Source organism: Nasonia vitripennis, chromosome 5, assembly GCF_009193385.2.
Source record: "Nasonia vitripennis strain AsymCx chromosome 5, Nvit_psr_1.1, whole genome shotgun sequence".
Taxonomy (NCBI): Eukaryota; Metazoa; Arthropoda; class Insecta; order Hymenoptera; family Pteromalidae; genus Nasonia; species Nasonia vitripennis.
Genome location: NC_045761.1, coordinates 18,573,558 through 18,598,537, shown reverse-complemented (window position 1 = coordinate 18,598,537; position 24,980 = coordinate 18,573,558). Strand labels below are relative to the sequence as shown.

Genomic DNA, 24,980 nt, shown 5'->3' with positions numbered 1-24,980 from the left:
CGAGTCAACAACAGGAAATTGATGGAGAAAATCCATTTATTTTTTTATACATACTTTTGTACCAAAGGCTTACTTCTTAGCTTTCTTATCCTTAGCGACTTTCGTCACGTCATCGGGATTCTCGGCAGCATCCTTGACGCGCTTAGCCCTGATACCGACCAACCTCGCGTCGGCTCTCGCTTTGCGTAGCGTGATGTACGCATTGAATTTCTTTTCATCTTCAGTGATGACGCGGGCCTTGGCCTTGGCCGGAGCCTGGTGGAGTCCCTGTGGCATGATCTCTCCCTTGACCTGCGAGGCGACCTTGCATTCCTCTGGAGTGGCTTCACCCTTCTTGATCTGCGATAATTTTATTAGATTAGAATTATTATTTGAGTATCAACATATATTCAAAAACTTTTTTCAAAAGTATAAATATGTGTCTAATTAATTTGAAACAAGATAAGCAATCAGACAAGTAGTTTTCATTGGTTCCATTTACATGAAAAAATGATGTAAAACAAAAAAAAAATACTTTGAAATTGATGATCTATTGAGTAAACTTATCAAAAACTACTGTTTCAAATTACCAGAATTTTTCTCACAACTTCTTTAAATTAAGTTAGCTCCAAAATTTTGGAGCTGAATTGTAGAACTTGTGGACAAATTTTGAAGCAAAATAAAAATGCTTATAAATGAAAAATATCCATACCTTCTTCTCGTTCAATGGGAAGAGGATCAACTTGGCTCTGTATTCCTTGAGCCTCTGAGCATTTTGCTGAAGGGACTCAACGGACTTGTTGCGCCTTCTGGGATCAACAGCAATACCAATGGTCCTGGCAAATCTCTTGTTCAGACCGCTGGCCTTGAGTTCCTGAAGGGTGAAACCTTTGCCTGCCCTAACCTTAGCATGGTAGCGGAATGTGGGGCAGTGTACAACAGGCCTCAGAAGATTGACAGGCCTAGAGTAACAATCAATACATAGATTAACAAAAATAGTCTACAATAGGGACAGATGCAAACAATTGATGGATTTGATTAAAATCAGAGTTAGATTATTAGTAAAGTTCAAGTGAAAGTCGAATGTAACATACCTTGGGGCGACGGTGCGGGCCTTCTTGACGCGGTTAGTTCTCCTGCGGAATTTGCGGGCTGGCTGGTTGAACCACGTCTTCACAAAGCGCTGCCAGTCTTTGTGGAAGTGCCCATTAGGGATCATATTATTCCGCTTACCCATTTTTGAGCTATCACAGAAAGAAATACAGAACTAGATAAATAACTTATTGTAGGTTATGTCGCACTGCCTAAGTTCACACGCACTAACAGCAAAACTTCGCGATTTATTAGAGCACACTTGAATTTTAGGAATGTAACAACTAGCACAAATTGGCCAATTTTCAATGAAAGCCAATAAATTGATCGATATCTCTTTCAACAACACACAAATATGTTATCATAACCTCGCGAGATCACGTCACTTTGAGTCTAGAGCAAAGTCAATATTTCCGAATGAAAGCCGAAAATATCAATCGGTTATGAAAATGTAATAGCTAAACAACAATAATTCATCGTTTCGCGATGAAAATCATCACGATGACGATGATTTTTAAAGATCCGATTTTAGAAAAGCCTCCTTACCAGCTTCTCTTAGCCTTGCAAACCGGAAAAAGAGCGTTCGCCGACGATACGAAACGCGGAAACTGCTCCAGTAGAGAACCACGTGACTCAAATCATGCCTATTTGAATCTGCAGGATCAATGTTCCCGCTTCGCGCACTGGCCGCCTTCGAGGCGCATATCCTTCATTAATGAGTTTAAATGGCGTAATTAACTTTATTATTATAGATTTATTTATCTTAAATGTATTTCTTTTATTTTTTGAATCTTAATTTATTAAATCATGACTTATTCTTATACAGCAAATGTTATACCTAAAGTTACACAAAAAAGTTGTAAATATTCGATTGATCAAAAGAACAACAATTACACTGATAATTACTTATCCCTATATTTGTTTATGCAGTACCTTTATAAGAAGAAGGTAAGTAACAATAATATAATGTTTAGATACGATTTGACTAGATCAGTAGATCGCGCGAGCATGTCTGTCTGCTATACTCTGCTGTTTCTACTCCTGTAAATTAACAACAAATATTTTACATTGTTAAGAAAGTGATTATCCACTTCGACAATGAAGTACAACATTTTATTCAGTTTCAAATACCCTCTAAGAAACAAGCATATTCAGAAATGCATTTTTTCGAGACACGCATCTACCGGGTTAGGCCTCTGGGTGAGGTTATGTTTTTAAAAACAAATAGCCAAATACCGCTTTATCCATAAATTGCTTCTATATTAAAGAATATTAAAAAAAAAAATTCTATGCCTTTTCCACAGAATGAAACTCTCGCCACCGAACATAAACACGAAATTGAAAAATACTGGAAAGACAAAATTCATAAGACTGATGGAGCATCTGAGAGCAAAGAGAAATATTATGTATTATCCATGTTTCCCTATCCCTCAGGATCTCTTCACATGGGCCATGTTCGTGTCTATACCATAAGTGATTCTGTTGCACGATTCCACAGAATGAATGGTAAAATATTTTTCTTTGTGATATTACTCTACTTAAAATATCACGTCAGTATATGATTTGCATCCGTATAGGTAAAAATGTAATTCACCCAATGGGATGGGATGCATTTGGATTACCAGCCGAGAATGCTGCTAGGGAAAGACAAGTCGATCCCGCAAAGTGGACACAACTAAATATTGAAAATATGCGTGAACAGCTATTGAGATTAGGTTGCACCTTTGACACTCATAGCGAGTTTGCTACTTGTGATCCCGAATACTATAGGTGGACTCAAGAACTGTTTCTGAAATTATATGAAAATGGTTTACTCTACCAGAGAGAGACATATGTCAATTGGGATCCAATAGATCAGACAGTACTCGCTGATGAGCAAGTCGATGAAAATAATAGATCCTGGAGATCTGGTGCTATTATTGAGAAGCGGCTACTTAGGCAATGGTTTGTTAGAACTACAGTATTCGCAGAGTGAGTAAATTGTCAAGCAAATCATGCAAAATTTAACAAGTTTTTATCACATAACATTTATTTATTCTAGATCACTACTGGAAGGTTTGAAAGATAAAACTTTAAAAGAATGGAGGGACATTATTAAAATACAGGAGCACTGGATTGGGCAATGTACAGGAACAAATTTTGATTTCCAATTAATCTCTGATGTTCCTGGATATCCAAAATCTGTTACTTTGTGGACAGATAAACCTGAATATATTGAGAATGCTAAATTTTTAGCAATATCTAGCAATAGCCTTCTTGCTAAGGTTGAAAAAACTGAATCTCACAATTCTTTAAGAAAGTTGAATGCAAAAGTTGTAAACCCATTCACAAATGAGGAATTACCAATATATGTTACTGATAAAGGTAATTTCTAAGTTAGTATTTCACAAAATCATTTTGAAATTATATTCACAATATTTTATTTTACAGAAACTCTTCCATACCCTGATTTTAGAGATGATTATCTTGGTATTCCATGTTTGTCTGAAGCTGATATTGAATTTTGTAAATCTACCGGTATTGACTATGAGGCAGGGCCAGTTTATTCAGCTGAAGAATTAGCAGAAAAACGTTCTGATATCCTTAGAATAGCTAAGGAACGAAATATTGGTGGATACTTGGTCAGTTCAAAGCTAAGAGACTGGCTTATATCCAGACAGAGATATTGGGGTACACCAATACCAATAGTTCACTGTGATAAATGTGGTGCTCAACCTGTACCTAGAGATGATCTTCCTGTTAAACTTCCGAAATTGGATAGATCGTCGGAAAATAAAAATTTGACTTTAAAAGATGCCAATGAATGGCTGAAAACCTCTTGTCCAAAGTGTAAAGGACCAGCTACCAGAGAAACTGATACTATGGATACGTTTGTTGACAGTTCTTGGTACTTCATGAGGTACATTGATCCAAAAAACACTAAGGAAATGTTCTCCAAAGAAGAGGCCTTCAAATCCCTACCAGTGGATCTTTACATTGGAGGAAAAGAGCATGGTAGGAGCTGTTTTAATTTTTTTATAAAATGAAAATCACGGTAAATTAATGTTCTTAAACGATTTCAGCGTCACTGCATCTGTACTATGCACGCTTTGTAAATCACTTTTTGCATCATCTCGGACTCGTCCCTACTAGAGAGCCATTCCGACAACTACTAGTACAAGGCATGGTGATGGGCCAGTCTTATTCCACAAAAGAAGGAAGGTATCTCCGACCAAGCGAGGTATTGCTGACAGACGACGGTTACGTAGAGAAAGAGACTCACCTTCCTGTTGTAACAAACTGGGAGAAAATGTCCAAATCCAAGTATAACGGTGTTGATCCATCGGAAATGTTCTCAGAGTACAGTACCGACACTATCAGGCTACTTATTTTGGGCGACGTGGCTCCGACTTCGCACAGAAATTGGTCCCAAGACAGTAAGCATCATTCCTAACTTACATTGAAAATCTGAAAGATTACTAAGTTTTAGTAATGTATTACAGCCTTCCCGGGAATCCTAAACTGGCAACGACGACTGTGGCAGACGATCAGTGAGTTCATCGCGGCCAGGAAGGAACTTAGCCCAGAAGACCTCAAGATCCACCACAACGACGAAAAATTCGTTAAGGAGGACGACTACATGTTTGACAGTCGAAACTACTACGTCCATGGCGTAACGTTCAACATAACAGGTGCCCAGCAGCTAAGCGTTGCCATCTCCAAAATGCAAGGTCTGACAAACAGCATCAGAAAGTCGTCGAAGCTCTGCGTTGCCCGGAGTCGCGAATACGAGAGAGCTTTAGCTGTGCAAATTATAATGTTAGCGCCTCTGGCACCCCATTTTGCCTCGGAATTGTGGGCCGGATTCTGCTCGGCTCTGCATAGGCTGTCTAACGATGGAGAACTGCAGTGGGACAAGGATGTACTTGAGCAGAGGTGGCCTGCGGTCGATTTGGAGTACAAGCTGAAGGTTCGCGTTCGGGTGAGTAAAATAGAAAGAACATATTTTTCTTTTTATTCAAAGAAATCGAGTTACAACTTTATGGCGTTTTTTACAGGTGAACAGCAAAGATTTCACAACTTTGCGAATTCCGCGCGGACAACTGGACGTAATGACGGAGAATGATATTCTGGAGGTAGTCACGAAGGACCCCAAGTTCAAGAAGCATGTCCAAGGCAGAAAAATCACCAAGTTTATTTTTCGGTCAGAGATAGGCTGTGGAGCAAACGTTTCGATTAATACGAAGAAAGAAGTCGTTGAAAATATTTCGCAAGAAAAGGCGATTTAGAGTGATGTATAGTTTTTATTTAATGTTCATTTTTTTTTAACTAGCTCTAAGTTGTACAGTTGTAAATAAATCTAATATTTGTTTATGAATGTGATTTATTATGCTTACTCTACTTGCGTTTCACCAGCATAGCCATTATGAGGAAAAGACTTAATATATTTAATATATTCCTCGGGAATACCATGATCTTGGGCTCCAGTTAGGATGATGTTACTGAAAGCAATATTGATGTGTGTAATAATTTTTAACAATGATAAAAAAACTTCTATAGCTTACTGATAGACAAAGGAAGGTTGCCTTTCAGGAGGCAATTGACTTGGTTCAATATAGTTCTCTGGAACCTGGCATTGTTGGTAAACTTTACAACTGATAGTTTCTCCAGTACTGGTTTCAATATCAACAGTTTTTGAAAAGTATATGTTATCGTGAACTCCTTCTTGTTCGTCCAATGCAGCTGAACTGCTTATATCAATTTCCCAAACTACTCCCCAAACCTCGCAGCCTGGAGTAGGAACAATCGTCGCAACGCATCCTTCCCACCGTTTTGTAAACAGGTTGAAATCAAGTCGATGGTCCTATTTTGTAAATTAATTTTAGTTCCATCGTGATCAAAAATAAAAGTGAAAATTTTCGTCTTTTACCTTCAATTTTCCGATGTATTTTTGAACAGCTGTTGGATTTTTATAATGAATTCTCTTGGCAAGCATGTTGCTACCGTAGGCAAAGTATAAAAATGTTTCCGACATTTTTTAAAATTATTTTTTTTACTTAAAGTCGACTTATGCTTCTTTAAAACACGTCCAGTCGATTCCGACAACGAACTACTTGTGCAGAATTTAAAAGAGAAATCAAGCGTGCAGCTTTGTAAACCAATACTATGGAAAATCTTTATTGAAATTCTAAAATTAGTAATACGACTTTCGCAACGTCCTTTTGAGACCAAGGCTAACTACCTGTAATCAGCAGACAATTACTGCTCTTAACGCTCGATTTAAAGATGTTCACTTTTTCAATCAAACGATTATAATTAATTCAAAATTTATCGAGGTTCTGACGAAAATTATAATACCGTAACGATAATACGAGAAATAGTCTTGCGTTTTGATGATGCGTCGACGGTGAATAATTATCTTCTCACTCGAGCAACCGCACGATAACGTGAATGTAAAACAAATAAAAGGAAATTGAGACAGCATTGATGACAAATAAATTTACGTAAGAGAACCGGTTAATTGAAATATTCGAAATGACGATTAAATTTAGCGTGAAAGATAACATTCAAGAATTTTTAAATTGAAATTGGTACTTTATTGTAACTCATGTTATGCTAATATCAGTAATACATATAATTCAAGATAATTTTTTAAAATAAATATATTACTACTTTATCAATTTTGTCAAGTGTTAGTCTTCATTGTCCTAGTTGACAGTAAAAAAGTTTGAGCTTTCATTCTGATTTTCCATGCTGTAAAACAAAAATTATAAAATCCAATTTAATAATTTGTATGAATCATTAAAATTACTGGTGAGTTTAATAGTAATATGCTTACCAGTTCTACTTCACCCGTGTAGCCATTGTGTTTAAAAGATTCAATGAATCGTATGTATTCTTCTGGAATGTGAAATTCTTTTGCTCCTCGTATTATAGTATTTCTAAAATACAATTATCATGAAACACAAATCATTAATAATTTTAATACGTATGCATCAAAAAATAGCTTACAAATATACAAAGGATGGTTGTCTTTCAGGTGGCAGCTCACTCGGTGGCACATATTTTTCTGGCAATACACATTCCTGATATGTTCTGCATTCAATAGTTTCTCCTTCAGGGGTTCTTATGCTAACGTTCTTTGGAAAATATATATTTTCATGCACTCCTTCCTGGTCATCTAAATGGGCCAGGTCTTCCAAATTAATTTCCCATATAACTCCCCAAACTTCAGATTTTACATCAGGGACAATAGTTGAGACACTGCCTCTCCAATTTTTTGAATAGTGGATAAAATCAAGACGATGTTCCTATATAAATATATTCATTAGATATCAAAATATTCTTCATAAAATCATATTTTGAATAGATGACAAAAGTAAACCTTAAGTTTGCCAATATATCTTTGGACTGCAGTAGGATTCTTAATATGAATTCTTTGGCTCAGGAGATTGCTGCCATAAGCAAAGTAAAAGAAAGTACGAGACATGTTCTTTGGCGATTCATTAGAACTTGCTACCTGGAAATAATAAAAATGTATTCAAAATATAGAAATTAATATAAAAAAATTGTTATAAAATTACTATTTGGCAAAATATCACAATCAGTAAAATACAAATGATGGATTTTTGTTTCATTTTTACTTAATTTAATTTTTAAAAAGTATCACATATTTATGTTGTTTTTATTGAAAAAATAAAAATATTTAGACTTGAAACAATTGAGCTTGGTATTGTTAGGAATGATCATAACATACCTGTATTATTTTTGTTTAAAATTGTTAAAAAATCTCAAGGTATAAGTATTTAACAATGAAAAATTAATAATGATATTTTGTATGTATTTTTATTATATTTATTAATTAAGCGAGTTAGTTATGAAAAAATAATAGAGGTTATAAACATTTAACTCTAATGTAGTCATTTTTTTTTTACTAAAGTCGCACGAAATTAACAATAATGTATCGCGTATAAATTAATTACGTAAATCGTATAGCTCGTTGAAAAAAACAAATGATCACCTACGCAAAGTTTCTAAAATCTTCCTGTCATGACATCTCCATTTACAAAACTTCTGCAAAAAAAACTATCAATTTCCTACAGCAATACTGCAATTTTCGCATCTTGCATAACCGATATTAGCCCAATAAAGCACCAATTGTCCCTAATCGACTAATCATCGTCGTCGTCATAAAAAAACAAACATCCTAAGAAAAGCCACACGACTCGTAAAAAAGTCCACAAAAGCACTGACTCCCACCCGAGAGATCGAGAAAACAACAACAAACGCGCCACCACGATTTCACGTGGTTGGCGTGACGGCGTGACGGCGTCTGTCCCCGCCAGAGTTGCGCACGCACCTCCCAACAGCTGTTTCCCGGCCAATAGGCTGCAGTGTCTCAACAAAACTACCCGCGAAAAGGTGCGTGCCGTCGTATATCAGAAATCAGAATGGTGCCCCTCGTCGTTGTTATTGCTACGATGGCCCGTTGAAGTTTCAATTTTTTTAAAAGAGTGCAGTTCTCCAGTGCAACGGAGGTGCGCAAGGACAAAGAGGATGATGGCCTTGGAGGCGCTACTACCCTCGGAAGTCGCGCGTTTGGTTTACGGTGAGTCTCGTGGAATGTATTCACGTATTTTATACGACGCTCTTTAGCTTTGGGAAAATGCTAACCTCCCCATTTTTGCGTGATTTTCCGTTGGGGTAGTTTTAATTCCGGACTCGTTGAGCGATGTCTGAAAAGTGCTTTGTTAAGCCGTTATGTGGGTTCGACGACGTTCCTTTGTTCTATGAGGGAAAGTGGTGAGAGTTCTCGGAATGTAATTTGAGCTTGACAGTATTTGTGTATGTATGTGTTAGATGCATACTGCATAGTAGCTATCAAGCTCGTGAGATTATGCTTGCCTTTTAATTGTTAATCTAAGATTTTTGGCGATGTAATAGTTGAAGTAAAAATTTACTTTGACAACGAATGTTTAAAACTTGAGATTTTTCTTGTAATTTCTTTTTCTCAAGATTGCTTTAAACCAGACAAGCATTGTACTTTAGACATAATGATTAACTTAATTTTTGATTTTCCATGCAGGTTATCTACTTGACGAGAGATGCACAGAGACAGCACAATCATTGCTTAATGAGTCTACAAATTTGCTCGAATGTCGAAGAGTTGTATCCCGTGGTAAAACATTCACAACTCGTGTTGGTGGACATACTTTAAAAACTATATTGGATAATTTTTGTGCTGTGAACTCTATTGGTGGGTTTATTTTGTAACATTTAATTTAAAGTACTTATGGTATATTTTAAAAATTTTTTATGATCCCAGTGCAAGATAAAGTTAGTAAAATTGATAACTTAGATGAACTAAATCAATGTTACGATTTTGTGGACATAATTAAATTTTTCTTAGAAGACTACAAGAAACAAACAACTATTGTTAAAGTTGATGCTTCTACACAGGTATTGAATATTTACTATTTTTGTTCTGCGTATCTTTTGTTAATGCTGTAATACATAATGAATATATTTTAGGTCACACCATCCAAACCAAGTGAATCACTTGAAAAATTGCAGAAAACATGTTCTTGTTTCAGCACTAATGAAGGGCAACCTACACAAAGAGTAGTACAAAGGTTTGATAAAGAAGCTCAAACAGAAACTTCATGTATGTGATGTTTTTCGTACACTAAAATTTATAGTTTATACAGTATATTTTAAATGAAGATTGAAAATTTTATTACATTTTTTTTCAGTTTATGAACCTAGTGCAGTAGAAGCGACTCCATTGCAAGATTTACCTGGTTATATTGGTCATTCAGAAAATGGAAAGTTTCAAACCAAAAGGACAAAAAATGAAATTCAGAAAGTTAACGTACATGAAAAACAAAATGAAGAGATCAGTCCTGAAACTTCTAAGCAATATGCAAATTCTGAAGTTCAGACTTCTACAACACAAAAATCCGAGAGATTTGATAAAAATGTTATGACTGATATTGTAGAAAAACCACTCAACAACTGTGTGGACACTGAAGTACAAACTTCTGAAATCGGATCTCCTGATTCAGGAGTACCACCTAGCAGTGTTGAAATTTTAGGTGTAAGTACCATAAAATATTCATATTGTAGCCAAACTTATTAAAAAATTATAAATTGACGATTGGTTTTAGGACATAACGTTAGAGCTGTTAAATCGTACAGAAGTACAAGAAAAAATAGCTGAAAATATCAACAGGGTGCTTGGATCAAAAAAATCTGTATATTTTTCTAATAAGCCTTCTGAAGGTACCAAAGAAGAGGCAAGTAAATCATTTATCGCAAAATTAAATAAGACTGTACAGACAGCGCTTAATAAGACTGAAAATGATCCAGAACTTCTTGATTTACTTAATGAATTCATTCAACCTGTGGATGAAATCATGAGTACTGAAGATGAAGCAGATATGGAAGTAGACAAGTGAGTACATTTATATTTCAAAATGAAGTTTATTATAAATGTGTATGTTCACATTTTAATCATTTTTATTCAACAGTGTAGATATATTTCAAGAGAATATGGATTTAGATTTTGGAGACGCTATATCGAATCTTAAGAATAAAGAGACAGTATTAGCAGCGAATGGGCAAAATCCAGCTAAAATTATAATAGAACAAAATCATAGTGATGAAACACACAATACTGTAAGTGCAGAAAACAATCCAACACAAGTTGAATTTGTTCCAACTCATATAACAAAGAATATTGTAAATCAAGTATTACTGGAGAATAGACAAAGTCAAAATAAAATTTTAGGAGAACAAAATATTAGTGATGGAACATACACTACAAGTGCACATAGCAATGTAATAACAGCGTCGCAAGCTGAGTATGATCCGACCCATAGTACAAAGTGTATCGCTAATCAAGCCATAGTTAAAGTTCCTAGCAATACTCAAAATAATTTAGAGACGATTGTTTCAAGTTCTTTGAGTTCTGCAGAATCACAGGCATTGCAACAAAAACCTGTGCCTACATCGGATAATTTTTTTACGCAAAACAATACAATAACATCAACACCTCTTAAAACTTATACAGCTGTTCAAGGTTTTGACCCATGTGATTGGTTTTCCACGGAAGCTTTACTAACACCAGACATTGACTATCATAAGCATTCAGTCTTCAAAAGTAAACCTTGCAAAATATATAAATAAATATCAATTAAGATTTTCATAATCATATGCTAATCATAATGTATTTACTGTTCAGATCCATATACTGCTTGTGAAACAGTTGTACCTACTACAACACTGATTTCACCCATTGCATCTAAAGGTATACAAAGTAACTGTTTTATTCATTTATTTATAATAATATAATGCTCAAGGAAATTGCAAATTTTTATATATTTTGCAGATACGACGAATATTGCAGAAAAAGTGACATCAATAAATTGTTCTACAGCGAATGCAATCAAAAGTAAAAAATAGATAAAGATAGCTATCTAAACTATTAACTGTTATTGTGCATACTTACAAGAAATTTTATTTTTCAGATAGAACGTTAAATACGCCAGATGTTACTTTCCCACCAAAAAGTAATTTCCCAAGCAGTACAAATCCAGTATTTCCTATAAAGTTGTCTCTGAGTAAAGATTCGGAAAATCAGATAAGTCCTGAAATAAAAAATAACTTGCCTGGTTTACATTCTATGCAAAAAGTTAATAGAATTGCAGATAATAATAATTCATCATCTTTATCAAACGAAAAACTGTTTGGCTCAGAATCAATTATATTATATGGCATGGAAAATAATGCAACTACCGTACCAACGCTCGTAACTATACCAGAAATTGAAGTTGAAGATTCAATAACACTTACTGGTATCGGACTCTCGCCATTCATAAAAATAAATAAAACTTCAAAGGATACAAAACTAGAAAAAAGTGACCCAGTTGCTAATCATGCCATTTTATATGGTCGACCTAGTGAATCTAATATTGCTGTTACACTAGAAAATCAAAAAATTTCAGAGAGTACACTAAAAAGAAACGCTTGGTATGTTAAGATTTAAGTATTTTTTTATCCATGAAATAGTAGTATTTTTTATGAATTTATTTATTCTTTTTTTTAGTACTACTGAAGTAGTAACAAAGAGTACTCCTAAAATATTAAAAGAAAACCGATCGAAAAACAATCGGTTAAGTCTGTCAACTCCAAAGAAACCGAGCAGTCATGTGCGAGCCCTGAATTTCGAAACGCCGATCCCTCGGTCTAAGTCGGAAAGTAAAGCGAATGAAAAAACAACTGGCAGATCACCTGATTCGATTATGAAAGAGCTCAAAAATGCATGCAAATCATCTTTGTTTCAATCTCCTGAAATTACAAACGTAGAAATCATCGAACAAAACGATTTGCCTTCAGATAACGGTATATAACAAATACATTATTTTTACTTCTTATTGTTATAGTTTACTTCCAGTATAATATTAAACTGTATTAATGGTGTTTCAGGTGGTGAAAACGTCGATCTGAAAAATCTCAAGGGAGAAACAATTGTAAACCATAATGAGGCAAAAAAGCAAGCAATTGCTATAAATGAAAACGTGTCTTGTAAACCTGATGCTATAAAGGTAGAAGGCAAAAAGAAAAAAAGTTGGGATGAAGATCTTAGAACAATGATAGGTCAAGCTACAGAAGCAGTAAAAGAACCTTCCAAAAAATCTAAGAAGAAAAAAAAGTCAAAAGATACCGAAAAAGGCAATGATAAAATCGATTCTAAAATATCGATAAAACAAAACAAGTCGACGCCTAAAAAATCTAAGAAGAGTTTCAAGAAAACGCCTAAGAAATCGAAAAAGAACAATAAATCAGAAGCCTCTAACGATGCAAAAAACGTGAATACTGAAAAAACTAAAATTGATATTGAGAAGCCTGAAGAAATGATTCCGCTTCCAAATAGTATAGAAGACATGCCTGTGGTTTTAAATGAATCGGAAGAAATACATATACCTTTAAATAATTCAGAAATAACATCTGTTGGCCAAAATAATTCCGAAAAAACACCCATAGTTCCAAAAAATTTAGAAGAAATGCCTGTACTTACGAAAAGTTCAAAAGAAACGTCTATACTTCCAAATAGCTCAGAAGTAACGCCTATGATTCCGAATGGTCCAAAAGATGAAATTACTAAAACTACAAATGATGGGATACTTAGTAATAGCTCACTCGAAGCGTTATTATCTAATAGCATAAACGATGACAATGCTGTCGGCATAACAGACGTAATGAAGTTGGCAGCCGAGGAGTTGGACAATCTAAGCAAATTAAACCATAATGACTCTGTGAGCAATATTGTTGGTGGTACCAATCACGATATTGTAGAAAAGATGCAACACGACGAGGAGCTTATGACTGCAGCATTTGAGAATCGGACTGAAAATATATCGTCAAACTGCTTAAAGGAGAAGGAAATAGAATCTATTGATAATAAAATAGTAAAGGTATGGATAAATTACTGTAAAAATCTAATGCTTGTATTGTCGCAAATTATTAATGATTTAATAATTCTTTTCTCTTTTCCCTTAATAGCCAGATGATGTAAAAAACTTTGTAGACTACAAAAAGCTGGATACTCAACTAAACATCGAAGAACTAAATGTCACTCCACCATTTACCAATAACAGTATAATAGCCTCCATTAGTAGCGGTAGTAGCCAAAAAGCCGAGGTGATTTACGACAGGGTAAGCAAGATTGAGCGCGGCCGCATCGTTCAGAAGAAATACGCCCGCCTTCATACTCTCGACACTAAAATTGCGTCCAAGTCTAGCCTGAACAATTTTTCAATGGAAATAAAGACGCCGCTAAAAGATGAGGAGACGCCATCACTTCAAGTACCGCCTACCCCCAGAGTTTTGAGTCCTGGAAACAGCTGCAGTTTTCTTTCGATGCCGACATCTAAACTAGGAGACGAGTCGCGTAAAATCAGATGCTTTGTCACGACGCCAGTCGAATGCCCGCTTACTCCTGAGATAGTTCTAACGCCGCCCAAGACTCAGGACGAGAATACAGCTGAAGGTCTCAAGGTAAAGATTCTATAAAATAATTTTATTTCGAGTTTATAGACAGAATAGTTGGTGTTAATACTGATAATTTACATTTTTTTTCATAAACATTTTTATGTCTCTACTTTTCAAAGAATGGACAGAAAACTGGCACGTCCTCGTATTTTCAACCAACATTTGAAGCCTTCAAAAATTCCGAAATCACGCAATTTGAAGTCATTAAAGAAAATCTGAAAGGTTCCACGCCAAAGACTCAGTCTGAATCTGAAAAAACAATTAATGATGCTCCGAAAGATCAAAGTAAATTTGAACCATTCAATGATAATCCAAAACTATTAAGCGAAATAGGAGCTATACCAAGACACCAACAGAATACTATATCGTCTTCTAGTTGTTCTTCGGCAACTTGCAGTTCTTGTTCTTCATCAGTAGAAAGCTATACAAATAATAACAATGATAATGAATATAATGACAATGGCAACAATGGTCCAGGTAAAATACAAAAATGAAATAATTATGAAAACAATCAAATTAAATTCTATAATACTTTGTGAAACATTCTTCAATACCTTGTTTAGTACTAATGGAAAAAAGTTAGTACTTGTAACTAATAAGGGACTATTATTTAATCTTATATTCTGATCTTTGATCAAGTAATTAGAAGAAGTTAAATTTATCGCTCACATTTATTTTCATTTTTCAGATGTTCCTTCACCCAATATTCCAATAAACATCGATGAACAAAAAAGCAACATTCAAACTTCTCCTGAAAAACTTTTTTCTATTAAAAAAACTGATGAAGAATTAGCTGATACCATAAAAGAAACTCCCGTGAAAGACGATAATGCCTATCCCGAAATGGGCATTGTTGACACCCCTAACGTTTCAAAACCAGCTGAAAATCCTACTAATTTAAATGCTAAGATATCTCAGATGATGATCATGAAAGAGAAAGAGCAGATGGAAATGCAACAGGTAGCAGATAAGCAAAAGCCAAAGATCATTAGTGTTGAACACGTAATGCCCCGAATCATTACGAAACCATCTTCTCAGTTTATCAAAGCTCTACCTCTAAGCATGCAGAGACAGGCCTATGAAATACAGAACGAATTTCTGCACAGAAATCCACAGTTTCAGAGAGTAAAAATTGAAAAAACTGAAAAAGAAGTGGCTCAAGCAGTCGAGAGTATTACAGTGAAGTCCGATTTCAAATTTAATAAAAGTTTAGAAAAAAGCGCGGGAAGCATTACACTCAGTCCTATTGAAAAACCTGACTTAGACAACACTCCACATAAGATAGAGCTTGTAAAAGCCGTAAAGAGTATCACAGATGGTGATATTGATTCACCATTATATAGTCCGGTAAAAACAGCTGTTTGTGGCGATGATGAAGAAACATGCTCAATCCAAAGCAACAATAGCAAAATTGAGCACTGCACAAGTAGTGATCACTCACTAAACTCTTCTATGAGTAAACCTAAAGTAAGAGTGTCCGATATCTCTACAAAGTGGAGTGACCGTAATGCAACCTGCCGAGAAATACATATGGTATTTGATGATAGCGACTATTCTCGAAAACGCAGAAGAAAAAAAGTCAACGAAGAAGAATTGGTACAAGAATATTGCCTAGATCATGGGCATGTATTGCATTATTATAAATTTCGACCAACGACGTTTGAATGTATGTACAATCAAGTGCCGCCAAGGATACGAAAAAAGAAAGAAACGCTGGCAAGGACCCAATTTGAATATGTCAAAACGGATTCTCAAGAATCTACTTCAACGACGAGTTCTGCGGTACTGTCGGGTGTATCTCATAATGAAAGAGGTATTGCAGTTTTGCTTTTGTTTAAATTAAGAATTGAATTATTTATTCATAGCTAATTGAATGATTTTCCTTCCAGATGAAGAAAAACGAAATATTAACCGTAAGAGAACAATTGAGCCCGAACAAAGGACTATTTACAATAAGAAAATAAAGAGTTTAACTTTTAGTCAATTTTAAGACATAAAAATATGCATGAGTGCTGATGATATTTGAAGAAGGTGCTACTGGTCAGATTTACTAGTTTTATTTTTTACTAGTCAGATCTCAATATAACGTAAGATTATGTTTTTTTTTTAATTTTTGTATTATCTAGCTGTTATTTGAACAAACCGGTAGATGGATGAATCAAAAGTGGTTGTAAACTAGAACACTGCATAAAAATGTTATTTAGGAGTATAAATGTTTTTGATATTACTAATCGTTAAGTCTATTCAATGTTATGGATAAACTGGAATTCTAAAAGAACATTTTTTAGTATAATGCAGTTTATGCCAGTTGAATAGTTTTAAAAGACTTTAAGAAACTAAGCATTTTATTTCTGTTTTGCTTTTTAGTAACATTTTAAAAATGGCAATAATAAGTAGAATATAAAATGTATGCATAAAAGATAATATGCATACACGCCATTATATAATGTCATCCTAACTGTAGAAATATGTGTATTCTACAGTCACGTTTTATCTTCGTTGAAAAAAAAAACTTAAATCCGATATTTGAGAAATTTTTTTAGTTATAAGATTTCATAATTTAATTATACTATTAAAGGCATTCTCAAAGCAACCGTTTGTAAGTTGATTTCTTGCTTTATGAACTAATTTATCGAGTAATTTATTCACGCTAAATAAGAAATGTACATAACTGTATTAAAGTTTGTATTTTTTTACATTTCATATAAAAATGTTAACAAAAAAGTAAAAAATGACTTTAATTATAGAACCATCTCCTAAAAATGATTTTTGTTCTTTAGTAGATTAAGCTACAATTTAAGTTACACTTGGGGCGAGTAGGGCACTTCTGTATGTGGTGTACTGAACATTGATTAGAAAAAACATGCTTTAATATTTTTGACGAAAAAAAAAGAAAGTTAGTCGTTTTGAAGTTTATATAACCAATATTTCTCACTCTATGGAGAGCACAGATTTTTAGAGTACATGCAAAATATTTTCTTATTGAAAAATGGAAATTTCTAAGGATATAAATAATAAAGGTGAATATAAAAAAAAGTTTATTACTGTCAAGTCATAAATATATAAGAAATATTTATTAGCGCGTGTCAACATTAAATACATTTTTTAAGAAAATTCGGATAAAGATGAATTTATGAAACTGGTTTTGCAAGAATATTTTCCCAAAAATTTTCAACAAAACGTGCAATCGGGCGATATTTTAGCTCTAAGCTTTCTGGAGAAATTAGAATATGACTGCAAGCGTTGCTTTTCATTCAATAATGAAAACGTACATCAAGGTTGGAAAAGCTTTTTAGATAATCTGCCTAATTCGCAAAACGAAATAGTTCCACGCATCGAGGAAAGGTATTACTTTAATAGAAACATGAAATTATTAAGTATATATATATATATATATATATATATATATATATATATATATATATATATTTTTTAAGATAAAATTTATTTGATACTGATGATCAACATGCAGATTTTGGCGTTGGAAAATATACAAGAAGTATGAACCCCATGAAAGAACTAATTTTAGAAAAACAATGAAATGTGGTCCTAATATTGATCAATTTGGACGATTACCGATCACAGGCGAAGATATGCGTTTTTACCGCAATTCTTTCAAACGTTGAAAATCATAGTTGTGTCTTTGCAAAAAAATAAAATTGGAAAAAATGGTAGTCGCCAAAGCAATTAACGCGATAATTTTTATAGCAAATTTTTTTATTTTTAATTTAAATTGCGTGCTGTATGTCGTTTAGTAAATGAATTATACTTATTCAGGCAAAATAGCTATAAAATTCACTTACACAGACGCGATTTCCATATGTTCTAAATTGAATATTTTTCAGTATTATTGCTTGAATGAAAAAATTATTCTTACCTCAAGTGGACTCGCATGTGAGAATTGAGTTGCAGCTAAAGCTAAGAGCATTGCTACCATTACTATTTTACTATCCATTTCAATGGCCGGCATATGTAACTATAATCATAGATTAATAGAAGAATCAAATTTTCGTTAGTATCGCGTTATCTTACTTACAGTGTCAGGTAGCGTTCGTTTTCTGCGTTGTTAGTAGACTGTGCCAAGTACCAAGTTTTCCAAGCTATTTAATAGCATTACTAATGACATGAAGATAACAATATCTTACACATAATATCTACACGACAATATTTTAACACGATTTTACACAACGGAAAATTATATTTACTATATCAATGCAAAAGTCAAAGTTCATATAAGACGATAAAATTACGCAATTATTATGGTTTAATAAAAGAGAAGAATTCGTAATTTTTATCATAAAAGCATTATCAATGTAGTGATATGAAATCCTTGGAATGTGACCATAAAAAAAAATTGATAAAACGTACGTTAAGGGTCCACCACACCAGTTACATAGATATACTACTAATGTAAATTTACGCTCCCAACTTCTGGAAAAACGAGAGCATTTATGACTCTCAAAAAATTACAGGACCTAGTTGTCGGTGCAATCTCCCAGAGGAAAAGGATACTTAAGATATACTTTGCAGATGTGTCAAATATTTTGGGTTAAATCAGATCGATCGTTTATTGTTCATTCTGGCTGACGTTAGGCGCTCGGAAGGAAAGCATACTTTAAAGTATCTTTTTCCCCAGGATCCCGTTCAAGGCTGCTATCCAGCTCGCTTCCGCGCAAAGACGGTATCAAAAACTATAACCGGTAATTTTTTCAGACTTCTATGTACAGCCGTTTTTCTATAAGTTGGGAGCAAAGGAGCGCGTCAATTTAACACGGTTAGTATATCTATATAACTGGTGTGATGGCCCCTTAATCAGTTACAACGTCAATTAAAATCATAAAAAGTAATTTATTAAAGCTATTTATCGTATAATACAATTTTGCAAAATATCAATTATTATGCAAACTTATAGTTTTTGTAGACTTCATGGAACATATCGCGACAATTTATCTTGACGTTTAGCTTTGCGCATAGTAAGAATACACCTGACAATTTTCTGTGTAAACTGTAAATCTCTTCTGGTGGAGGGCATAGACGATGATGAACAATAGTTGGAACTAATGCCTGTATCCTAAAGTAATAAATTCGAAATTTAATATTGAAAACGAATAAACTAGTATGCTTTTCAAAATCTATTAAATACCAATGAATTACCTTTTTGTAACATCTTGACCTCCAAAATCGAAATATTCATGATCCTTATCAAATACTTGGCCTAAAATCATCACTGCATCTACGTGCGCTTCTTCCATGATCTATTTATACATGTAGAAGATATATAGTTTTTGTATGCATAAAAAATGTGAAATGTTGAATAACGTTTACCTTTGATTCATATCCAGTTAGAAATCCCATTTCTCTAGAAATAGTTAATACTTTATGCCGATCTCCTTCGCTAGCTCCATTGATTACTTCAATATATTTATCCATAAATTCTTTAGTGTAACTTCGACACGCTCCAAAATCTAACAGTATCATCTAAAACAACGAATATTTTTATTTTAAAAATTTGAGAACGGGTTTATAAAACATCAAGGGGCGCCCTGATGGCAAGTACAATATAATACTTATAACATTTCATATTACATACCTGCTTTGTTCTCGGATTGTAGAAAAAGTTGGACCAATTAGGATCAGTTTGCATGTATCGAAATACAAATAATTCTTTCAAGCACAATTGCATTATAAGCCTGCAAATATGTTCCTTTGTTTCCTTATCCTGATCCACACATTTATCCACTGGCACTCCTTCAATTAATTCAGAAGTGAATACTTGTGATGTGCAGAATTCATCTATAAAAGAAATCAATTTGTAAATGTCAATAAGATTAATAAATATCTTTAATCGTTAAGAATTCAATTAGTATTTTCACCAATGACTTCTGGTACGTAATACTCGGGATAAGGTTCCACATATTTTCTGTACAACCTAGTGCATTCAGCTTCTCTGACATAATCAACTTCCCAAGACAATTCTCTTTTAGCAACTTCAACAACATTATCAATGAACATCCCTTCAGGAAACATGTTCCACACCTGCATTAGAATCATATTACCGTACATGCTCAAAAAAGAATATTACAACAGGAAAAATATCGCTGACCTTCATGACTCCAACCAAATTCTCAATATCACTTTGAATTCCAGCTGCTACTCCTGGATACTGAATTTTCATTGCAACAGGTCTTCCATCATGTAAGGTAGCATGATGCACTTGTCCTGTAAAGCAAATTTGAATTAGAATATATTGATTAATAAATACAGCACAAAATAAAATACAAAGCCACATTACCAATAGAAGCTGCTGCAAATGGTTTTTCATCAAATGTTGCTAATTTTTCTCTCCAATCGTGTCCTAGTTCGCTCACAAGAACTTTCTAACAATAAATTATCTTTAGTATCATCAGAAGAAATAAATTCATGAAAAAAGTAACTTATCAAATGAAATTATTATCTTACATGCACTTGCCAAGTTGGCATAAAATCTGCACTTTGTCTAACACGTTCAAAAGCTTTTTGTAATTCTGGACTGATTATTGTATTATCTTGAATACTGAGGATTTGGCCAATTTTCAAAGCTGCACCTCTTACTTTACATAAAGTAGATACTATACGTTCAGCATTGGCCTTTGTAAGAAACATACTGTCAAGAGTTTGACCAACACTTTGATCCTTTAATCCCAAACTTCTGCGGGTGTATTCAGCTAGTGTTCCAATACCCAGTCCAACTCCAAGTGTTCCAAAACTGACCATTCTTCCTATCCTTGTTGCTGGAACTTTTCTGGCCTTTGCACTTTCTGATAGCTAGAAGAATTCTGCTCTGTAATTATATTTAGATTTATTCATTACATAATTTATTAATACTAACTGTGTCTTTTGGTTTTTCATGCGCTATTGGACGCGGATTTTTCTGTTTCTGATCTTCAGTACTTTCAATATTTACAGACTGTACTGACTGCTTATTATCAAATTTTTCTGATTCTAAACTTTTTCGTTTCCTTATTTTTTCTTCGTGCTCTAGCTCTAATTTTCTTAGCAATTCCTTGTCTTTTTCTGATAATTCTATTGGTGGTATGTCTGTGTGAATAGTGCCGATAGTTTCAATTTTTTCTTTGACACTTGAAAATTTAACTGGTGACTGTTTACTCTTGTTAACAGTTTTTGAACTTGTGCTTGTTTGTGCATTATGGCTATTGTCTAAAATACTTTGTACATTTTCTGTAGAAGGCTTGTCGCTACGAATAGGCACTTCTTTAGGATCTTTCGCAGGATTATAAACGTATAGTTTTTTACTTAAATCACTCAAATCTTTTGTTAAAATTTCAGACACATTTGTTTTGCCCAAAACTTCTTCAAATCTTACTTTTGTATATTGTGAGAGGCCTTTCTCAATTACGTATAATCTTTCTGCGAATTCCTTCAAATCCTTCCTTAAGTTTTCCTGCAAAAGAAATAATTTTAAGACCACCTTCGATTACAAGATACAAGCATCAAAATATAAGTCAACTCTAGATAAGAAACAGATTTTTTGACTTAAGTGCGTTCTTGAGTTAGCCTATTTGGAAACTTACAGGAACCTTACTTGCATCTATATCTCCCAATAACTTTTCCAAACCTTTGAATCTCTCGTCGGCGAAATTTTGTATATTGGTCTGTTTCATCATATGAGGAAACTTCTTTTCCTGCTCTCGCAATATTGCATCGACAATAATTTTCATCCCTCGCACAATTGCAACAGCATCAGAGGTTTTGCGCCCAGCCATGTTTCCTACGAAACCCATAAAAAATTACAAATCATTCAGAGATTATTCAATGCTACAATATACAAAACACATGAAAAGTGTCAATAATGCAAGGTAAGTTCTGATGTGTATATCATGAACGGTAAGTTGAATTTAAATCACTGTTGGAAGATAATGATTTAAAAAAACCTTTTTTGTTCAACAATTATCGGTGGACAACATAAAGCACGTGTCGAATGCCAAGAGACACTGAGCTAATCGCGAGCTCTCAGTTCCAAAATAAGTTCTGCGGCGCGAGCAGAAGTGCAGAACACGCGACATCAGAGACCTTCAATGGCTTTCAGTTACGTAAGTAAGGTTAGGTAGTTGAATGCAACAATTCTATATGCGAAATTCTTCGCGCGCGCGTCGCGCTCAATTGCATTTTTTTATATAAAGCCTTTATAATTACTTACCTAACAGCAAGATTTGCGCAATTTGAATCAAATTTTATCATATGCATTATTAAAATATGGTACTGTAGTGTATCCTATTATGGGCTATATATTATAGCATTTTGTCAGTAAAGGATATTATTTTAAATAAAGAAAAGCGCTCAAATTTTTCATTCGAAATGAGATATTGTGTTTTATTGGCATTCTGTTATATCGAGAATAAAATGAAGGAAATGAACAATTAAGCTACATCATGATAATTGGTATGATTATTATCGCAAGAACTATTTCGTCTGTGCCACGAGTTCTTGAAAGAGCGAGAAGATTATCTCGGTATGCTGATTATTCAACGAATTGAATTCCGGTTGGTCGACGAAGTGCTTCGCGTTGCCTACAATGTACTTCTTGGCTGTGTTCTTCAACAGTTCGATATTGTAAAGGTATCCGAACGACAAATAATCAACGGCGTTGCTCAGGCTCAGAGTCCGACAAAAATAATCCGAGCACAAGTTCATCAGCTCTTCGATTCCACACCTATCAGCTGCTAAGTACAAACTCTTGGCCAATTTCTCGAGATTTTCGACCTTTCCAGCGTAGATGAACCTGAGCAACTCTTTGATCGTATCGTGATCCATGTCTTCGATCGTGACCAAATTCTCCTGTTTCTCAATCATGTCGTGCTTGAACATGGATGCGAAATACTCGCTCCCAGCTGACAATACAGCCTTGTGTGCGTGCAACTCCTTACCTTCGGCACTGATCAGTGTCACGTCGCAATATAGTTCGTCCGTCAACAAGCGCTCGTAATTTAGCAGTATCTTACGCTGCACGGCGCTCGAGATAGTGTAGTTTCCTGGAATTTTGGCCCGCCGATCGGGAACGTAAACAGACGAGAGCTCGAGCAAAATAGTCAGTGTATCATCGGCAAGTTTTTCTAAAACTTTCGAGACGTCTTCCCTGGCGATGTACTTGTGAAAGCCCCAGGATTCATTGATTTTGCTGAACTTCTGGTTGTTCGTTACCCTCTTGTTGAGCGTACTTGAGTATTCGTCCAAAACAGATAGCTCGTACGAGGCTGCCACTGCAAAATCGTTTTCCGATAAAATGTACAATGAGAGGTAATCCCTATCTGCGTAATGATAGTTAAACGGGTACAACTCCATACGCCACTTGTACTCGGCGTTACTACCGCTTGAAAAAATGGGCGATAGAAGTCGTTCGCCCGAACATGCACAGTAATCCGGAAAATGGGCTATGTTCCACTTGAATTTTGAATTTGTTTCGATAACTTCGCCACGATCGCTCAATGTTGATTTTAAAGAATCCATCGTTGTAGAGTATATATTATCTGTCTAAAAATGCAGAAGCAAAAGTTCAATCTACACTTTATCGGCAGCTCGATCACTCTTTGAGTATAAATTTACGTGTTCGAACTGGTTTCTCTCAGCTAGGAGGCTATATAATAAAATAGACTCGCCTGCTTGATTCAGCACAATAGAGGTACTATCCGCTTCAGTATCGAGAGTCGACTGTTATACAGTAGGACCTGTAGGACACGTTAGACGAATACGGAGAGGGCTGCAGGAAATCTTGAAAACAACGTTATGCCGATACGATCTGATCACTACTGATGAAGGGCTGCTTGATACTCATACTAAAACAAACGGCAAGTTGTAGCTTGTATACACGTCACAGGACAAACTATCACTCATAGGAATTACAATAACTTACTTACTTACTATTTAAATAGCCGTGGGTTTGAGGAATTACAATAAGCATAGACTGATGGGCGTAGGTAGGGTAAAGGCACTACTTAGTAGTCGGCCACAAGCCGTTGGACACTTAGTGGTCGGCCATTTCAGCTGTATATTTAGTTTTAAAAGACTAAACGAAAAAAGTAATATCGAAAATTTGTTCAGTGGATACTGTAGCACAATTTGAAAAAGGTTATATACAACGAAATAAATTAACAAAAAAAGTACCTTTTCAATAAGTTTCAATGGGACAGACAAGTTCTATGGATTTGTATCATCAAACGATTTGTTTTGTTTTTCGATATATATTTATTGCGGTGGGATCATCACCATAAAAACTTGTCGAGAGAAGAGAAATTTTACAATTCTTCTCATTTCTATTAATCAAAAATCTAATTTTCTTTGTGTATTTTTTTTTAAATCGAATCACTTAACTTTTCAAACCGTGTAATATAAATATTTCATATCCAACTGTAGTACGTGCTAAGGGTAGGCTTATTTTCGCATAGATATTTTGTATTTTCGAAGCAAAGCCGTGACGAATTATATTGGAATACCTGCTATATAGTATTTGACTGTGTGTATATGCATGTGTGCGTGGCTGTGAAACTCTTTCTTTAAAGTATGACCTAATTGAATTGGACTTCCTATGTAAAATTTAGGAGCTTTTCTCAGTAGAGAATAATGGAAAGTTTACAATAAGTTGAATTGATTTTAGCATACATATCGATAAATTATCTTTTCATGGATCACGTTGTTTATTCCTATTTTTCCAGTAGTCCGCATGCGTCGTAACAGTTTAAGAGATTTCTTATGTAGTTTATTGATACACAAATGAGCTGTGTATGCAGCGCCGGGAAGTACTCTTTTTGCCACACAGGTGCAGCGTGCATGTATCGACGACCAGTTATAGCGCTGCACCTGTATATAGTTACGTTTTATTTTTC

General features: G+C 34.5%; 7 protein-coding genes across 17 annotated transcripts; 2 read left to right on the top strand and 5 right to left on the bottom strand.

The window, feature by feature from the left end:
- Positions 1–18: 18 nt before the first annotated feature.
- On the bottom strand, positions 19–1,758 carry LOC100116342 (60S ribosomal protein L13). Its single transcript, XM_001607279.6, has 4 exons — positions 1,618–1,758; positions 1,074–1,223; positions 692–941; positions 19–339 (listed from the first exon to the last, which is right to left on the bottom strand). Exons 2-4 carry the CDS (start codon positions 1,214–1,216, stop codon positions 70–72), a joined length of 663 nt encoding a protein of 220 aa, XP_001607329.1. The 5' UTR covers positions 1,217–1,223; positions 1,618–1,758; the 3' UTR covers positions 19–69.
- Positions 1,759–2,049: 291 nt separating this feature from the next.
- Positions 2,050–5,428, top strand: LOC100122168 (probable leucine--tRNA ligase, mitochondrial). Of its 2 annotated transcripts, none has more exons than XM_001605722.5 (8): positions 2,050–2,271; positions 2,376–2,577; positions 2,649–3,042; positions 3,113–3,435; positions 3,502–4,065; positions 4,134–4,487; positions 4,554–5,032; positions 5,109–5,428. In XM_001605722.5, exons 1-8 carry the CDS (start codon positions 2,170–2,172, stop codon positions 5,337–5,339), a joined length of 2,649 nt encoding a protein of 882 aa, XP_001605772.2. In that variant the 5' UTR covers positions 2,050–2,169; the 3' UTR covers positions 5,340–5,428. The 2 variants fall into 2 exon arrangements, with proteins under 2 accessions (XP_001605772.2, XP_031788674.1); XM_031932814.1 differs by having other exon boundaries at positions 2,075–2,258.
- LOC100122156 (gamma-glutamylcyclotransferase) lies at positions 5,050–6,532 on the bottom strand. Its single transcript, XM_016986306.2, has 4 exons — positions 5,981–6,532; positions 5,616–5,914; positions 5,448–5,552; positions 5,050–5,266 (listed from the first exon to the last, which is right to left on the bottom strand). Exons 1-4 carry the CDS (start codon positions 6,083–6,085, stop codon positions 5,245–5,247), a joined length of 531 nt encoding a protein of 176 aa, XP_016841795.1. The 5' UTR covers positions 6,086–6,532; the 3' UTR covers positions 5,050–5,244.
- Positions 6,533–6,624: 92 nt separating this feature from the next.
- Positions 6,625–18,825, bottom strand: LOC100122138 (gamma-glutamyl cyclotransferase-like venom protein). 7 transcript variants are annotated; one of them, XM_032600056.1, is made up of 7 exons: positions 18,140–18,387; positions 17,981–18,079; positions 11,561–11,699; positions 7,436–7,570; positions 7,063–7,361; positions 6,890–6,992; positions 6,625–6,804 (listed from the first exon to the last, which is right to left on the bottom strand). In XM_032600056.1, exons 4-7 carry the CDS (start codon positions 7,538–7,540, stop codon positions 6,787–6,789), a joined length of 525 nt encoding a protein of 174 aa, XP_032455947.1. In that variant the 5' UTR covers positions 7,541–7,570; positions 11,561–11,699; positions 17,981–18,079; positions 18,140–18,387; the 3' UTR covers positions 6,625–6,786. The 7 variants fall into 7 exon arrangements, with proteins under 7 accessions (XP_032455947.1, XP_008201766.1, NP_001155144.1 ...); XM_008203544.4 differs by lacking the exon at positions 11,561–11,699 and having other exon boundaries at positions 18,140–18,825; NM_001161672.1 differs by lacking the exon at positions 11,561–11,699 and having other exon boundaries at positions 17,981–18,050; positions 18,140–18,184.
- Positions 8,439–16,570, top strand: LOC100679925 (probable serine/threonine-protein kinase DDB_G0282963). Its single transcript, XM_031932813.2, has 16 exons — positions 8,439–8,659; positions 9,137–9,307; positions 9,377–9,510; positions 9,583–9,715; positions 9,804–10,147; positions 10,218–10,504; positions 10,581–11,212; positions 11,294–11,359; positions 11,441–11,503; positions 11,580–12,081; positions 12,158–12,453; positions 12,538–13,526; positions 13,615–14,109; positions 14,223–14,580; positions 14,792–15,916; positions 15,993–16,570. Exons 1-16 carry the CDS (start codon positions 8,608–8,610, stop codon positions 16,091–16,093), a joined length of 5,748 nt encoding a protein of 1,915 aa, XP_031788673.1. The 5' UTR covers positions 8,439–8,607; the 3' UTR covers positions 16,094–16,570.
- A 106-nt stretch (positions 18,826–18,931) lies between the features above and the next one.
- LOC116417785 (atypical kinase COQ8B, mitochondrial) lies at positions 18,932–22,211 on the bottom strand. Of its 2 annotated transcripts, none has more exons than XM_031932818.1 (11): positions 22,035–22,211; positions 21,675–21,871; positions 20,972–21,544; positions 20,563–20,907; positions 20,396–20,480; positions 20,207–20,322; positions 19,977–20,139; positions 19,694–19,896; positions 19,429–19,581; positions 19,258–19,358; positions 18,932–19,174 (listed from the first exon to the last, which is right to left on the bottom strand). In XM_031932818.1, exons 2-11 carry the CDS (start codon positions 21,864–21,866, stop codon positions 19,000–19,002), a joined length of 2,106 nt encoding a protein of 701 aa, XP_031788678.1. In that variant the 5' UTR covers positions 21,867–21,871; positions 22,035–22,211; the 3' UTR covers positions 18,932–18,999. The 2 variants fall into 2 exon arrangements, with proteins under 2 accessions (XP_031788678.1, XP_031788679.1); XM_031932819.1 differs by having other exon boundaries at positions 21,686–21,871; positions 22,035–22,210.
- Positions 22,212–22,445: 234 nt separating this feature from the next.
- On the bottom strand, positions 22,446–24,176 carry LOC100122096 (protein roadkill). Of its 3 annotated transcripts, XM_016986175.3 has the most exons (3): positions 24,015–24,176; positions 23,757–23,933; positions 22,446–23,631 (listed from the first exon to the last, which is right to left on the bottom strand). In XM_016986175.3, the coding sequence occupies exon 3, from the start codon at positions 23,605–23,607 to the stop codon at positions 22,564–22,566; it is 1,044 nt and encodes a 347-aa protein (XP_016841664.1). In that variant the 5' UTR covers positions 23,608–23,631; positions 23,757–23,933; positions 24,015–24,176; the 3' UTR covers positions 22,446–22,563. The 3 variants fall into 3 exon arrangements, with proteins under 3 accessions (XP_016841664.1, XP_031788680.1, XP_031788681.1); XM_031932820.2 differs by having other exon boundaries at positions 22,446–23,933; positions 24,015–24,175; XM_031932821.2 differs by having other exon boundaries at positions 22,446–23,933; positions 24,019–24,175.
- Positions 24,177–24,980: the final 804 nt, after the last annotated feature.

What these genes read in the sequence shown, in the direction of transcription:
- LOC100122168 (XM_001605722.5), top strand. Translation starts at nt 2,170, where the DNA reads ATGAAGTACAACATTTTATTCAGTTTCAAATACCCTCTAAGAAACAAG. An exon ending in CTACCGGGTTAGGCCTCTGG is followed by an intron (nt 2,272 to 2,375) that starts GTGAGGTTATGT and finishes CCTTTTCCACAG; the next exon opens with AATGAAACTCTCGCCACCGA. An exon ending in CAGAAATTGGTCCCAAGACA is followed by an intron (nt 4,488 to 4,553) that starts GTAAGCATCATT and finishes AATGTATTACAG; the next exon opens with CCTTCCCGGGAATCCTAAAC.
- LOC100116342 (XM_001607279.6), bottom strand. Translation starts at nt 1,216, where the DNA reads ATGGGTAAGCGGAATAATATGATCCCTAATGGGCACTTCCACAAAGAC. An exon ending in GCCCGCACCGTCGCCCCAAG is followed by an intron (nt 942 to 1,073) that starts GTATGTTACATT and finishes TTGTTACTCTAG; the next exon opens with GCCTGTCAATCTTCTGAGGC. An exon ending in TCCCATTGAACGAGAAGAAG is followed by an intron (nt 340 to 691) that starts GTATGGATATTT and finishes AAATTATCGCAG; the next exon opens with ATCAAGAAGGGTGAAGCCAC.
- LOC100122138 (XM_008203544.4), bottom strand. Translation starts at nt 18,073, where the DNA reads ATGCCGGCCATTGAAATGGATAGTAAAATAGTAATGGTAGCAATGCTC. An exon ending in CACATGCGAGTCCACTTGAG is followed by an intron (nt 7,571 to 17,980) that starts GTAAGAATAATT and finishes TATTATTTCCAG; the next exon opens with GTAGCAAGTTCTAATGAATC. An exon ending in GATATATTGGCAAACTTAAG is followed by an intron (nt 7,362 to 7,435) that starts GTTTACTTTTGT and finishes ATATTTATATAG; the next exon opens with GAACATCGTCTTGATTTTAT.
- LOC100122096 (XM_016986175.3), bottom strand. Translation starts at nt 23,607, where the DNA reads ATGGATTCTTTAAAATCAACATTGAGCGATCGTGGCGAAGTTATCGAA.
- LOC100679925 (XM_031932813.2), top strand. Translation starts at nt 8,608, where the DNA reads ATGATGGCCTTGGAGGCGCTACTACCCTCGGAAGTCGCGCGTTTGGTT. An exon ending in TTGTGCTGTGAACTCTATTG is followed by an intron (nt 9,308 to 9,376) that starts GTGGGTTTATTT and finishes TTATGATCCCAG; the next exon opens with TGCAAGATAAAGTTAGTAAA. An exon ending in CAATGGCAACAATGGTCCAG is followed by an intron (nt 14,581 to 14,791) that starts GTAAAATACAAA and finishes TTCATTTTTCAG; the next exon opens with ATGTTCCTTCACCCAATATT.
- LOC116417785 (XM_031932818.1), bottom strand. Translation starts at nt 21,866, where the DNA reads ATGGCTGGGCGCAAAACCTCTGATGCTGTTGCAATTGTGCGAGGGATG. An exon ending in ATTTGCAGCAGCTTCTATTG is followed by an intron (nt 20,323 to 20,395) that starts GTAATGTGGCTT and finishes TTTGCTTTACAG; the next exon opens with GACAAGTGCATCATGCTACC. An exon ending in TAACTGGATATGAATCAAAG is followed by an intron (nt 19,359 to 19,428) that starts GTAAACGTTATT and finishes ATGTATAAATAG; the next exon opens with ATCATGGAAGAAGCGCACGT.
- LOC100122156 (XM_016986306.2), bottom strand. Translation starts at nt 6,085, where the DNA reads ATGTCGGAAACATTTTTATACTTTGCCTACGGTAGCAACATGCTTGCC. An exon ending in AATACATCGGAAAATTGAAG is followed by an intron (nt 5,915 to 5,980) that starts GTAAAAGACGAA and finishes TTTACAAAATAG; the next exon opens with GACCATCGACTTGATTTCAA. An exon ending in CAACCTTCCTTTGTCTATCA is followed by an intron (nt 5,553 to 5,615) that starts GTAAGCTATAGA and finishes TATTGCTTTCAG; the next exon opens with TAACATCATCCTAACTGGAG.